The 14,082-nt window shown below is 39.0% G+C and overlaps 1 protein-coding gene across 4 annotated transcripts in view; it reads left to right on the top strand.

Annotated features, from left to right (window-relative positions):
- Positions 1 to 14,082, top strand: part of PLXNB2 (plexin B2) — a 522,361-nt gene that overhangs the window by 390,141 nt on the left and 118,138 nt on the right. For all 4 annotated transcript variants that reach the window (XM_070755420.1, XM_070755418.1, XM_070755419.1 and 1 more), the window contains 2 exons: positions 10,067 to 10,159; positions 13,730 to 13,811. In XM_070755420.1, coding sequence (XP_070611521.1) covers positions 10,067 to 10,159; positions 13,730 to 13,811 — 175 coding nt within the window. The remainder of the gene's footprint in view (positions 1 to 10,066; positions 10,160 to 13,729; positions 13,812 to 14,082) is intronic.

Genomic DNA, 14,082 nt, shown 5'->3' with positions numbered 1-14,082 from the left:
CTATCCAGATTCCTCAGAGGTCAGTAAGGGGCCAGTACAAGTGCACTAGAGTGCCTTCCGTCCCCTGTCCTATTGCTCTCCTATATCTCCTATACCTTTCTTCTATTCCTATATCTCTTCTTCTATTCTTTCATTGATATGTTCTATTACTATACCTTCTTTTCTATTATTTCTTAGATATATTTTACAATGAGTATCTCCTCTATAACCTTCATCATGTATTTTACTATGTGTATATAGATATATATCCACTAAAACCCTCATTGTGTATTGGACAAAATAAATAAATAAAATAAATGAATAAAAATAAAATATTGAGGAATGAAGTATACTAATAGTGCATATTATGTACACTGTAGGAGATATGAGAAAATCTGTAAGGACTTGCAGAAAAAACAACTCTAGGAACAAGCATTATTTCAAAAGGAAACTTTTATTGAGGGAAAGTAATAGCAAGGGTAGTAGGAGAGATTCTGAGTTTCCCTCTCAAAGGCCATTAAACTAAACATTGAAAAAGTCCCTCCCACATGTCCAGTCCGAGTGGAGCCAATCCACAGGTATGAAGTTATTTTGAGAACTCAAGCCAAGAAAGGTGATGAGAAGTTGTTCTGGGGTGATGCTCTGGCTATTTTTTCAGGGATGAGACAAAACAGATGGTCCCAGGCAATTCCTCCCCCCTCCCTTTTCCAAGCAGCTACATCAAAGCAACAGGAAAGCCAAAAACAGGAAAGGGGTTTTAAAGGACCATCCATCCATCTGGTAATGGCAGTATCTAGATAGAAATCTATGGGACCTGATTCAAAAGGTGGATGCTCTTGAATTTTTTTGGTTTTCGTTTGATTTTAATTCTGCCAGAAAGAACAGTATAATGAACAAAAATATACCATCTCTCTTTTCTTTAGGTTCCTGCTTATTTTGTAGATGGCATCTAACGTTTAGCTCTTGCTGTTATTTTCCTTTCCTTTCCTTTGTTTTCTTATAAGATTCTTTCAAAGAATCTTCTCATTTGATGCTGATGATTGCTTTTGTTTGTTTGTTTGTTTGTTTGTTTGTTTGGAGTTGGAAGGGGCCTTGTAGGTCATCTGTTCCAACCCTCTGCTTAGGCAGGAGTCCCTATACCATTTTGTACAAATGGCAGTCCAATCTCCCCTTGAAAGTCTCAAGTGTTGGAGCACACAAAACTTCCAATCACAACCTTAATCAAGTCATTGTCAACTCTTACCTACCACACATAAATAATTTCTCCATGATGATCTATCTCTAAGCTGGTCCTTCATCTCTTCCAACGATGCATTCATTGCTACTGTAATTGAGACTTTCAACCTCACCATTGATTGTCATCTTCTTCTCTTTCCTTCTCCCTATTTTAAAGATCACTTCATCAGGACAGGGAAAATTGCCATAAAACAATAATAGGGGAGAGTTACTCAGATGCACAATCATAAATGACATATGAATTGTAATTCTTCTCTCTCTTCAACTTGCTTCTCATCCACTGATTGGGTAGAATATTGCACATTTGTTTGCTTCCAGACAAAAGTGCTTAGTGCTCATATATATTCTTGAAGTAGCTGATGCTCAGAGGGATGTTGCTAAAAACATTTTGCTTTTACTTATAGTTTGTGTGAAATGCAATGTACTGTATTTAGCATCAGCATAAAATGTTTTGATTGCATAGCCCTACGCTTATAGGACACAGTACATAATTTTGCAAAGAGAATCTGCTAAATAATGGCAAAATAATTTTGCTATTATCAGAATGTGCTGGTGGTTCAGACTTCACCATGAATACTGTACATATTATTTGTATAATGATGGAACTTCTTCCTTATTTTCATGCCATTGACATAGATTATATTCAAGGAGTTGTCTTAGGTTCAAACTACAAAGGTTAATCCAAATATACCACACAGGTGTCCTACTGATGTTAATTAAATTGAAATGTGTTAATTAAATGTGAAGACACAAATGGGATTGAGGGTTCTGGATAACTAATGCTATGTCTTTTCAGTAGCAGGAATTTAAAATCTGACATCTAAATGAGGAGAGAGAAGGAATTCTCTACAATATCTAATTGCATTGAACTTGCAAACCATTTCCTCTGTCTACCTTTTTTATTAAATTTTGCTTTAGATTAAGATATTCTATTATGTAGAGTTTCATTTTTCTTTTTAGTGCTTTACATACCAGAACTAAATCCTCTGTTGAATTATCAGAAATGTAACCAATTTTTCCCATTAGGCATTTGGTATTCATATTTGTCATACTGCTTCTAAAATTATCAAGTCTAGACAAAATGATTCAGTTTGATATAGAGATTAGATCTGTTTTGTGGATTCTACATATATAGTATGTTTAATGTTACATTTATTTGTATATTAATGCATTAATTTATACATTACTGCCACATGAATCCCAGCAACCAGTTAGGTCCCACAGAGTCGGCCTTCTCCAGGTCCCGTCAACTGGACAATGTTGTTTGGCGGCAACTAGGGGAAAAGCTTCTCTCTGTGGGTGGGGGCGACCCCCTGGAATCAACTCCCCCCGGAGATTCATACTTCCCCTACCCTCCTCACCTTTCATAAGAGTCTTAAGACTCATTTATGTCATCAGGCTTAGGCCGATTAGATCTTAGCCCCTGGCCAACAAATGATTGTATGGTTGTTGTAAGAATGGGTGTGATTGATTTTTAATACAGTTAGGGATTTTAGATAGCCATGTAATTTTAAATTTAATTGGATTAATTTTATAGTAATTTACTGTATTTTATATGTTATAAGCCTCCCCCAGTCTTCAGAGAGGGGCAGCATAGAAAGGCAATAAATAAATAAATTTGATATATGGATCATTTGATCTCCTTTTAATACACCGTTATTAATGTTGGATGTATGTTTTTCTGTTTTGCATTTTATTCTTAGCGATAAAACATTTTTTTAAAAAAAGTTTGAAAGTCAAACCAAAGCAAGAAGTATATGGTTAATCTACACTTGCATGTAAAGTTTAGTAGATGATTTTAACTCTTAGCTTCATTTTATATCCTAAAAGGAATTTTGGAGGGTTGTGGAGAATAATCATGTCTGCTACTCCAGTGATTTTCAACCTTGTTTGAGCCGCGGCACATTTTTTACATTTACAAAATCCTGGGGCACACCACCAACCAAAATGACACAAAATGACACTCTAAGACACTCTCCCCTCTTTTTCCATCCCTGTCTCCTCCCCCACTTGTGTGTGTGTGTGTGTGTGTGTGTGTGTGTGTGTGTATACACTCTTGAACCATTTCCAAAACCAAGTGAGGGCTGGGGTTTTTTTCTCTATTATTCTTTGGGTGCTTTTTATCATATGCTTTAAATCAAGAGTCACTTCTCTCTCTCTTTGGTTTCTCTCTCTTTCCTCTCATTCTCTGCCTCAATCATTTTCTCATTTCTCTTTTTTCCTCCCCTTTTTGCTCATTTATCTCTCTCCCCCCCTTCCTCTCATTTTCTCTCTCTCTCTTGCTTTCTTTCTCTTGCACTCTTTCTTTCTTTCTTTCTCCTTCTATCTCTCTTTCTCTTTCTCTCTCTCTTGCTCTCAGCAAAAAGTTGCAAAACTGGAACCTGAGCTTCCTTCTTCACGGCACACCTGACCATGTCTCGCGGCACACTAGTGTGCCACGGCACACTGGTTGAAAAACACTGTGCTACTCATAATTATGTGGAAAGCAGTTAATGAGTGGTCAATAAATGAATATCATTTTACTTGGTGTTTGGTAAATGGTAAATGGTAAAAACTATGAAATTTGACATTAACAATACTTGAAATTTATGTAACCATTGCATAGAGTATAATCCTTTAGGTTTTGCAAGTAGGGAAGTATTTGTGATCTTGCCACATTTTGAAACACAATTGCCTGTTCAGAGGGAAAGTCTTTGTCAGTGTTTATGCATGTTCTGTTAAATGAAAAACAGAATGTTCATAGTCATTAAATTTTCCTTTGTACCCGACTAGCAGTTCTGTGGTAGCTCTCTTTGGTAGACCAAATCATGAAATCAACTCCACAAGAAGATAGGTTTTATAGTGGTACCTCTATTTAAGAACTTCATTCGTTCCGTGACCAGGTTCTTAAGTAGAAAAGTTTGTAAGAAGAAGCAATTTTTCCCATAGGAATCAATGTAAAAGCAAATAATGCATGCAATTGGGGAAACCACAGGGAGGGTGGAGGCCCTGTTTCCTCCCAGGAGATTCCTAGAGAGGCCCTACAGAGGCTTCTCCCCTGCCTTTTCCGGTCAAAGGCTTGGGTTCTTGAGAAGATGGGAAAAAATCTTGAACACCTGGTTCTTATCTAGAAAAGTTTGTAAGTAGACCATTCTTAGATAAAGGTCCCACTGTACTCTTATTGAGTTTGGCTATAATTATAGAAACTTGTGTTGTGTCTATTCTAATTACTGAATCTCTTCCAAACATTATCTGGACATTTTGGACTTCAAAAAATGTTTTCACTCCTTTTGCCTTGACAAGAAATTCTGTATATTTCCATCAAGGTCATTTTCCTTATTATTTATGTTCTGCATGATTAGCAATTAGGTTATGTCTGAGTGAATGTGAATAAAGCCAATTGACCTTTAAAAATCTTACCAAAGGTCTTTGAACTTATGGAATTTTCCTGGGTGCAGAGCGAGGGAGGATTCTATCAATCTTGAACTCATCTGTTTAGAATCCCAGGTTTTTGTCAAATTTTAGATCAAGTTTTTTCATTGTGGCTTACCAGATCATCATCTTCTTAAATATTCTTTGAATTAATCTATATATCTCTTTCAGTAGTTGGATTGCATTTATTATTATGAATTTGCATTTATTAATTTCATTAATTTCTGTAACTGTTTTGTTTTTATGGTTTATCTTCATGTCTTTCTTAAACATTCATTTTCCATGTATTATAATTAGGAGTTTCTTGGAAACAGACTTACAAGCTCCCAAGGATGACTCTGCTCAAATTTCAAATCAAAAGATTTTCAAGTTTCCTAATAAATAAGAAGCAATCATAACCTGAATGTATTTACAACATCTCTCCTTACCCACAGACCTTAGTGCTCAGTAGCTTAGATTATGGTTCACTCTCAACAGGGCCATTTAAACAGCTAGTAGCTGTATTCATATAACGTGATAAACTTGGTTATATGTAACTTTCTTAGCATGTAATGCCAAACCAAACTTGTTGCTGGCTTGAATGAACCCAACCAGAATGTGATCATGTGCAAAGAATCAGGGCACATACAAATATTGTGTTTAGATATTGCTAATGTGTTGATTTTAAAAGTTACTTTTATTTGTACAAAATATGCTTTTTCTATGAATTTGGTGAGATGTTTAATCTTTTATTAATGCTGATTTTGATCTTTAAAAATAAACCTATAGAGCCATAACTTCTTTAAAAAGTTGAAAGAATTCAAACAACAATTGAGACTTCAGTTATTGCTGGTTGGGACATCGCAACCTATAGGACATACATGACCCTCCTGTTCTATACATACCTTCACAAATTAACAAACGATATATATAAAAAATAAATTACTATCAAAGGGACTATCTGTCGAGTCTGCTTCCCTTCAGAATCCAGGAAAGTGAAACTCAGAGTCTATTTGAACTTAAAAGAGTCCTTTTTCTAGATCAGAAATGAGCGCATCAAAAGCAAAGCAAAGTCTGAGGGAAAAAGCAGGCAGAATACGTATTACAAAGATTCCAAATCCCTCCCCGCAACCCCCTGGCCATCCATCCAATCCCCTATGTCAGTGATGGCGAACCTTTTTCACCTCAGATGCTGGAAGAGCGTGCATGCACGCTATCGCACATGCACGAGTGCCCCCACCCATAATTCAATGCCTGGAGAGGGCAAAAACAGCTTCCCCTACACCCCAGAGGCCCTCTGGAAGTTGGAAACGGCCTGTTTCCCAACTTCTGGTGGGCCCAGTAGTTTTGCCAGTGGGCCTCGTGTTTCACCCTTCCCAGGCTCCAAAGGCTTCCTTGGAGCCAGGAGAGCCAAAGGCATCCCCCCAGAGGCTCTCTGGAAGCCAAAATCACCCTCCCGGAGCCTCTGTTTAAGCCAAAATTCACCTGGCCGGTACACAGATGAACGTTGGAGTTGAGCTAGGGCCAGCAGATATGACATATAAAGCCCTTCATGGCACCGGAGCAGATTATCTCAGGGACCGCCTTCTGCTGCATGAATCCCAGTGACCAGTTAGGTCCCACAGAGTGGGTCTTCTCCGGGTCCCATCAACTAAACAATGTCGCTTGGTGGGACCCAGGGAAAGAGCCTTCTCTGAGGCGACCCCGGCCCTCTGGAACCAACTCCCCCCAGAGATTAGAATTGCCCCCACCCTCCTTGCCTTTCATAAGCTTCTTAAAACCCACCTCTGCCACCAGGCATGGGGGAACTGAGATACTCTTTCCCCCTAGGCCTTTACAATTTTATGCATGGTATGTCTGTATGTTTGGTTTTATAATGAGGGTTTTTAACTGTTTTAATATTGGATTGTTATATGCTGTTTTTGTTACTGTTGTTAGCCGCCCCGAGTCTACGGAGAGGGGCGGCATACATATCCAATAAATAATAATAATAATAATAATAATAATAATAATAATAATAATAATAATGCCACCTGTGGCATCCGTGCCGTAGGTTCGCCATCACTTCCCTAGGTTCTTAGGTGTCAGGTGTGTGCATCCTCTATTAGGTTCTCCACATATGGTATGTGATGGCCGTTGACATTGGGCCAATGATCCAAACTGCATAGCAGTGTCAGGAAGGGAAGGGTTATAGATTAGATTAGATTAGATTAGATTAGATTAGATTAGATGTATTGGATTTATATGCCGCCCCTCTCCGCAGACTCGGGGCGGCTCACAACAGTGACAAATCCAATGCCCACCAATCCAATTACAATTTTAAGTTAAGAAATTCATAAAACAATCCCAATATATATAAAAAACAAGCACACAATCAATCAAACAGCAAAACAACTTGGGCACGGGGAGATGTTTTAGTTCCCTCATGCCTGACAGCAGAGGTGGGTTTTAAGGAGTTTACGAAAGGCAGGGAGAGTGGGGGAAATCCTAATCTCAGGGGGGAGTTGGTTCCAGAGGGTCAGAGCCACCACAGAGAAGGCTCTTCTCCTGGGTCCCGCCAGACGACATTGTTTAGTCGACGGGACCCGAAGAAGGCCGACTCTGTGGGACCTAACCGGTCGCTGGGATTCGTGCGGCAGAAGGCGGTCCCGAAGATATTCTGGTCCGGTGCCATGAAGGGCTTTATAGGTCATAACCAATACTTTGAATTGTGACCGGAAACTGATCGGCAACCAATGCAGACTGCAGAGTGTTGGAGTAATATGGGCATACTTAGAGAAGCTCATAATTGCTCTCGCAGCTGCATTCTGCACGATCTGAAGTTTCCGAACATTTATACCATTCCTCCCTATCACTTTTCAAAATTTCTCATCAGGGCCCTCCAGCACATCTTCCCCCACTCCCAGAATTCCAATGTCCTCCCCCCCCCACCATTTTAAATGAAAGCCGATGCAAGCAGGACGAAGAAGAAATGCAGAGGCTGACAGTATCCCCAACATATTCAGGCTGGATTTTAGTCCAGCCATTCTTATGCTCAAAAGGTCCCCAATTTTACTGATGTAACAGGCTGATGGTTCTTATATCAAATTAAGATCAAGATGAGATAAAGGACATTCTTGATGACTTCCACAAGAGGTCTTGATAAATGAAGAGATGACTTAATTTAGAGTACATTAGCAAAAGAAATAGAGTAGCATATTTTTTATCTTCCAAGTAGCAAATTTGTGTTGGGAAAATGCTCTCTACAGAAAATCCTACTGTACCCTATCAAGTATCTTTTGCACATTCAGGAGGTGGGGGGAAAAACCTCACTCTGATTTCTGAAGGTATTCTCATCTTGTTCAGGATGGATATTTTTGTTCAATCATGTTTGATTTGTGGGACAAGCCTCTGCAGTTTTCTTCTCAAGGTTTTTCAGAAGTGGTTCACTTCCTTACTAAGCTGGCTTTGTATCCAAGGCACAATAAGAACTCCCAGTCTCTAGCCTGATGCCTTAATCACTAGATCAAACTGGCTCTCTATTTATATGTTTTATATTTCTACATAGGAAAGCAAAGATTATCATATACACTCTTAATCTGTTTTCTATGAGCCAAGGTCACTATTAAAATAAAAAACAATTTTTTGCTTTTATTATATAATGCCTGGAGGAGGCGAACCAAAATACTATGATAATGTTTGACTTTGATTAAGTTCCTCTTTGTTTACTTAAGGAATTAAAAAGCTGTCAATAAATATCATCCTAACCTGCAGACAATTGTGACGATAAATATTTATTGTTATTTTTTTTAATGTGCCAAGCACAAACCTGTCTGCTTTAGTGCTAATAAAAATTTAATATTTTATACCATCCTCCCCCAACCAGTCTTGTGTAATTTCCTTCGTACTTTGGATGATTCCAAATAGGTTTAATGGGGAAAAACTTTAAAGTTATCAAAAATATTTATGATATATAGCAGTGATAGGTAACTTTTTTATTGTTGCATGCCAAAAGTGTGCATGCATGTGCAACAGTGTGCTGACACACCTGCACCCATAATGCAATGCGTGCATGACCACCCACATGCCCTGCCCCTATACATGTATGCACAACATTCCCTGTTCTTCCCGTTTTTGTCCCCCCACTCTGCTCCTCTTCCCCACACCTTTCTCCTCTCTTGAGCTCCGTGAGCCTTTCCCTCCCATTTTTGCTCACCCCACTCTGCTCCTCTCCCCCACACCTTTCTCCTCCCTTGAGCTCCATGAGTCCTTTCTTCCTGTTTTTGTCCCCCCCACTCTGCCCAGCGGAGCACCCGTTTTTGCAATCCTGGGATTTCCCTGAGGCTCCCCTCCATGGGAAACCCCACCTCCTGACTTCTGCGTTTTTGCAATGCTGTAGGGAAATCCCAGGAGGGGAATCCCAGGATCGCAAAAAGTCTGGAGATGTTTCCGTGTTTTTGTGATGGTGTGATTTCGCTGAGGCTTCCCTCGCTGGGAAACCCCACCTCCAGACTTCCGTTGCCAGTGGAGCGCCTGTTTTTGCGATCCTGGGATTCCCCTTCTGATTTCCCTACAGCACCGCAAAAATGCGGAAGTCAGGAGGTGGGGTTTCCCATGGAGGGGAGCCTCAGGGGAATCCCAGGATCACAAAAACTGGCACTTCGCTTGCAAAGAAAGTCTGGGGGCGGAGTATTCCAGTGGCGGCGGCGGGTTCGCAAGGCGAAAAAAGTTTGTAAGAAGAGGCAAAAAAATTCCAAACCCCGGGTTTGTATCTCGAAAAGTTCGTATCACAAGGTAGCACTGTATTTAATGGATATGAAGAAAACATGCTTGGCATACTTTGCACAATGTTGACAATGAATGAAGGATCTTTGTCAAATATAGCAATAGCACTTAGACGTATACCACTCCATAGTAGTCAACAGACCTCTCTAAGCAAAATGATTGTATTGCTCTCAACAATCTGGGTCCTCATTTTATTGACCTCAGTAGGGTGGAAGGCTGAGTCTGTCTTGAGCAGATCAGGATTGAACTTCTGACTGTGGCAGATTTAGTCTGCAATACTGCATTCTAACCACTATCCCACCAGGTTTCTTTATACCAAATATGTATTTATTATCAAAGCAAAACACTGTAATAGATTAGAGGCTTTAAAATTGTCCATCCACAGTTAGAACAGACTCAGTAGGCAGAACAAGCATATCAATGACTTAGACACAGTCTTCATCACTGCAACAAGTTATTGTTTAAGTTATATTAATTATTTCTAAGGGTACATTTTAGATATACAATATGCAAATTTCATGGAATTTTTGTCAGCCAATTCTATAAACACCTTTCCCAGACACACACAGAGCCTTTCATAATATCGGTCACAAATATAGTTTTCCCCCACCCTGGAAGTGGAATTTATATTGCTCAATAAAGCTCCTTTGATTTAATGATGAAATAAATAATATAAGTCAAATATTTCTTTTCACAGGATAGAACTTTCAAAATTGGAAATAATCAGTTTGAATTTGAGACCACAGTGGAACAAACAGAAGATGGGAAATATTTCTTCGAAAGCCCAGAGGTAAATATTTTATTTTTTAAGAACAATTTACTGTTTCTTTTTTTCTCTCTCTTTGCATTGTTATAGAATAATTAATCATGTCTTTTTAAAAATGGGAGTGTAGTCATTGCTAGGTCGATTAAGAGGGTAGTAGATTCACAATGAAGTTGATTTCATGTAATATTGGGAAGGTTCTATTTTTCATCTGTCACCTATAATTGGTATATTATTGGCCATGTTCAGAGAACTGTTGACATTATTTTTGTGTGGAGAGAAAATGGCATTGATTTCCTGTTGGTGTGTTCATAAACAGACTATTTATGAATGCTCCTTTTGATCTCATGTGGCAGGGAATCTGTCATCTTTCATATAACATATATCATACGCCTCCTGCAACGGAGGTAAGAAAGTAGAGGAGGTTTGGTTTTCAAGATATATTATAAACTTAGCTATTGGTGTCATTCAAATGTTCTCTGTTGGATCAAATGTACTTACGATAGTTACACATATGATGGAACAGATGGTTCTGGAAACTCTCATCCCATGAGCTTTTGTATGGGAAGAAAATTTATAGTAATGGCAGATTGTCTCTTTTATTCATATTTTTTCTTAGTTCTTTGAAAGCCACATTTTTTGAAACAAGAGAATAAATATGGATATTTTTTATTTTATAGCCTAGCTGAGTAAGCACTTTGCTTCCACTTTATATGGTCCTAGAGTTAGTAAGTAAAACTAAATTTGAGTTAAGAAACATAGAAGTACTGCTTTCATATGATTCATGGTTAATTTATGGAATACAGTGTTCCCTCGCTTTTCGTGGGGGATGCGTTCCGAGACCGCCCGCGAAAGTTGAATTTCCACGAAGTAGAGATGCGGAAGTAAATACACTATTTTTGGCTATGAATAGTATCACAAGCCTTCCCTTAACACTTTAAACCCCTAAATTACAATTTTCCATTCCCTTAGCAACCATTCAGATTATTACTCACCATGTTTATTTATTAAAGTTTATTAAAAAAAATATTTATTAAAGGCAGACGAAAGTTTGGCGATGACATATGACGTCATCGGGTGGGAAAAACCGTGGTATAGGGAAAAAAACCGCAAAGTATTTTTTAATTAATATTTTTGAAAAACCGTGGTATAGACTTTCCGCGAAGTTCGAAACACGCGAAAATCGAGGGAACACTGTACACGGCCATAAAATGAGTAATTTAAAGGACCAGAGAATGTTGGTGCAGGTTAAGACTGTTTTCGAGCTTTGATGACTACATATTGACTCCACTATCCAGAGGCAGTGTATTTTTCAATATTAGTTCCTTATTAATGAAAGTAGCAAATTCCAGAGATAGTTGGAAGACTACATGCAGTAAATGCTTTAATTTGATTCTAGAATAGCTCTTCTGTGTTTCTATGAGAGTAACATTTTTGGTGCACTTATTGGCTCTCTGCTGCACAATTCTTTTTTTCCTGTGTTGGGAAAATATGACTGAATATATCTACAGTAGTACCCCTAGATACGAGCATAATTCATTCCAGAAGGGAGCTTGTATGTCGAGGCAACTCGTATCTGGAACAAATAACTTTAGCCATTGTTTTTCCCCTCTGAGATAACCAAAAGCAAGGATTCTAGCGCCACCTAGTGGACGCTCGGCTCGTATCCCGAATTTGAGCTCGGGACTAGAACAGAAATGTCTCTCCCTTCGTGGCTCATATCTTGAAATACTTGCATGTAAAGCAGCTCGTATCTAGAGGTACTACTGTACTTAGATGACTAATATTGCAGTAGTAGTAAGCAATTTGGTTTTAGATATACTGCCAAAAACATTGGATAATTTTAAAATGAAATAGGTAGTGGTGGTGGTTACACATACAGCTAGACATTTATTTATTTATTTGTTTGTTTATTTGTTTATTTATTGGATTTGTATGCCACCCCTCTCCAAGGACTTGGGGCGGCTCACAACATAGCAAACAATATACAAATCTAAAAATCCAATTAATTTTACTAGAAAAAACTTTTAAACTCTACTAACATTGAAAATCATTCATTCCTATTCACATCGCAAAACATACTACATTTGTTGGCCAGGGGGCAAAGGTCTAATGGCCCCAAGCCTGGCAGCACAGATAGGTCTTTAAGCTTTTATGGAAGGCGAGGAGGATGGGGGCAGTACGAATCTCTGGGGGGAGCAGATTCCGGAGGGCCGGGCCCCCCACAGAAAAGGCTCTTCCCCTAGGTCCCACCAAACAACATTTTCTAGTTGACAGGACCTGGACTCAGTGGGACCTAACTGGCCACTGGGATTCATTTGGCAGAAGGCAGTCCACCAGGTATTCTGGCCTGATGTCATGTAGGGCTTTATAGGTCATAACCAACACTTTGAATTGAGTCCGGAAACCAATTGTCAACCAGTGCAGACCACGGAGTGTTGGAGAAATATGCACATGTCTGGGCAAGCCCAAGACTGCTCTCATAGCTGCATTTTGCACAATTTGTAGTTTCTGAACACTTTTCAAAGATAGCCCCATGTAGAGAGCATAGCAGTCGTCAAACCTTGAGATGATAAGGGCATGAGTGACCATAAGCAAAGACTCCCTATCTAGGTAGCGCTGCAACTGGTGCATCAGGCGAACTTGGGCAAACGCCCCCCTTGCCATAGCTGAAAGATCATGTTCTAAGGTCAGCTGTGGATCGAGGAGGACATCCAAGTTGCGGACCCTCTCTGAGGGGGTCAAAATTCCTCTCCCTCCCCAGGGTGATGAATGGACAGATGGAATTGTCTTTGGGAGTCAGTACCCACAGACATTCTGTTTTTTTGGGGTTAAATCTGAGCCTGTTGGCACCCATCCAGACCCTGACAGCCTCCAGACACCGGCACATCACTTCCACTGCTTCACTGAGTGGACATGGCTGGATTTGACATTTTTATCTATCCATTGGGTCCTTTCCAAGGACTTAGGATAGGAAGATGATTTTGTTCAATGCTGTTAAATGTATCATCACATAATATAAGCTTTTATCAGTCCAAGCTCAAAGACAATACAGTGAAATCCAATTGAGCCCAATCCAAACCCTATGCCTAATGGACAGATTCTTGCCAAAGTAAAGTTACAACCTTCTAAATTGCAAGGTATATCCCAACTAATTTTAATGGCTAGAATCTAGAAACTAAAGTTATATAATCTTCTAAACTACTGGGTATAACCTGAGTATTCCCCTTTCCATGGAAAAGCACTGTGCTGCCAAAACTCAGCTCTCTGCTTCTCCAGGTGCACATTCCATCACAACTGTTCCAAGTAAAATTGCCTTTTGCAATTGACGGATGGTGATTTTGTCAGTGCCAATAGTGATGCTCCTGTTTTGGAATTGCATCCAAGGGGCCTATTACTATGAGTACTATTATTATTATGGTTTGATTGCGCAATCATTTAGACTGAAGTTGGCATTTTTGTCCACTTATTGAGATCTTCCCACAGACTTGGGACAGGCAAATGTTGTTGAATAATAATATTGAAAATATCATCCAGGATCTAAGCAGTTCCAAGTAAACCTGTTTTTGTTTTAATTATTATTATTTTAATTTTCAGATTACCAATATTGAAAATGAAACTCTACCGTTGAGTTTATTCATTAAAACAGATAAAGATAAAGTGGATAGCAAGTTAATTGGTAAGTATCCAGCAACTAAAAAGGAAGACGAGAAATAGAAATTAATGGGAAATGTTTTCATTTCTCTAAGATCGTATCTTTTCAGAGTTGTCCGTTATTTAAACGATGAATATATACTTATCAAAAGGATGAGCAATTAGTCACATAACTTGAACACCAGGATAGGTCAAAATTACTATATAGATAGTCCTCAACTGAAAACAGTTCATTTTCTGACTGCTCAAAGTTACAACAGCACTGAAAAAATAAAGTGACTTGTGGCCATTTTTCA

This window comes from Erythrolamprus reginae, chromosome 6 (genome assembly GCF_031021105.1).
Source record: "Erythrolamprus reginae isolate rEryReg1 chromosome 6, rEryReg1.hap1, whole genome shotgun sequence".
Lineage (NCBI taxonomy): Eukaryota > Metazoa > Chordata > Lepidosauria > Squamata > Dipsadidae > Erythrolamprus > Erythrolamprus reginae.
This window is presented reverse-complemented; position numbering and strand designations above follow the sequence as displayed.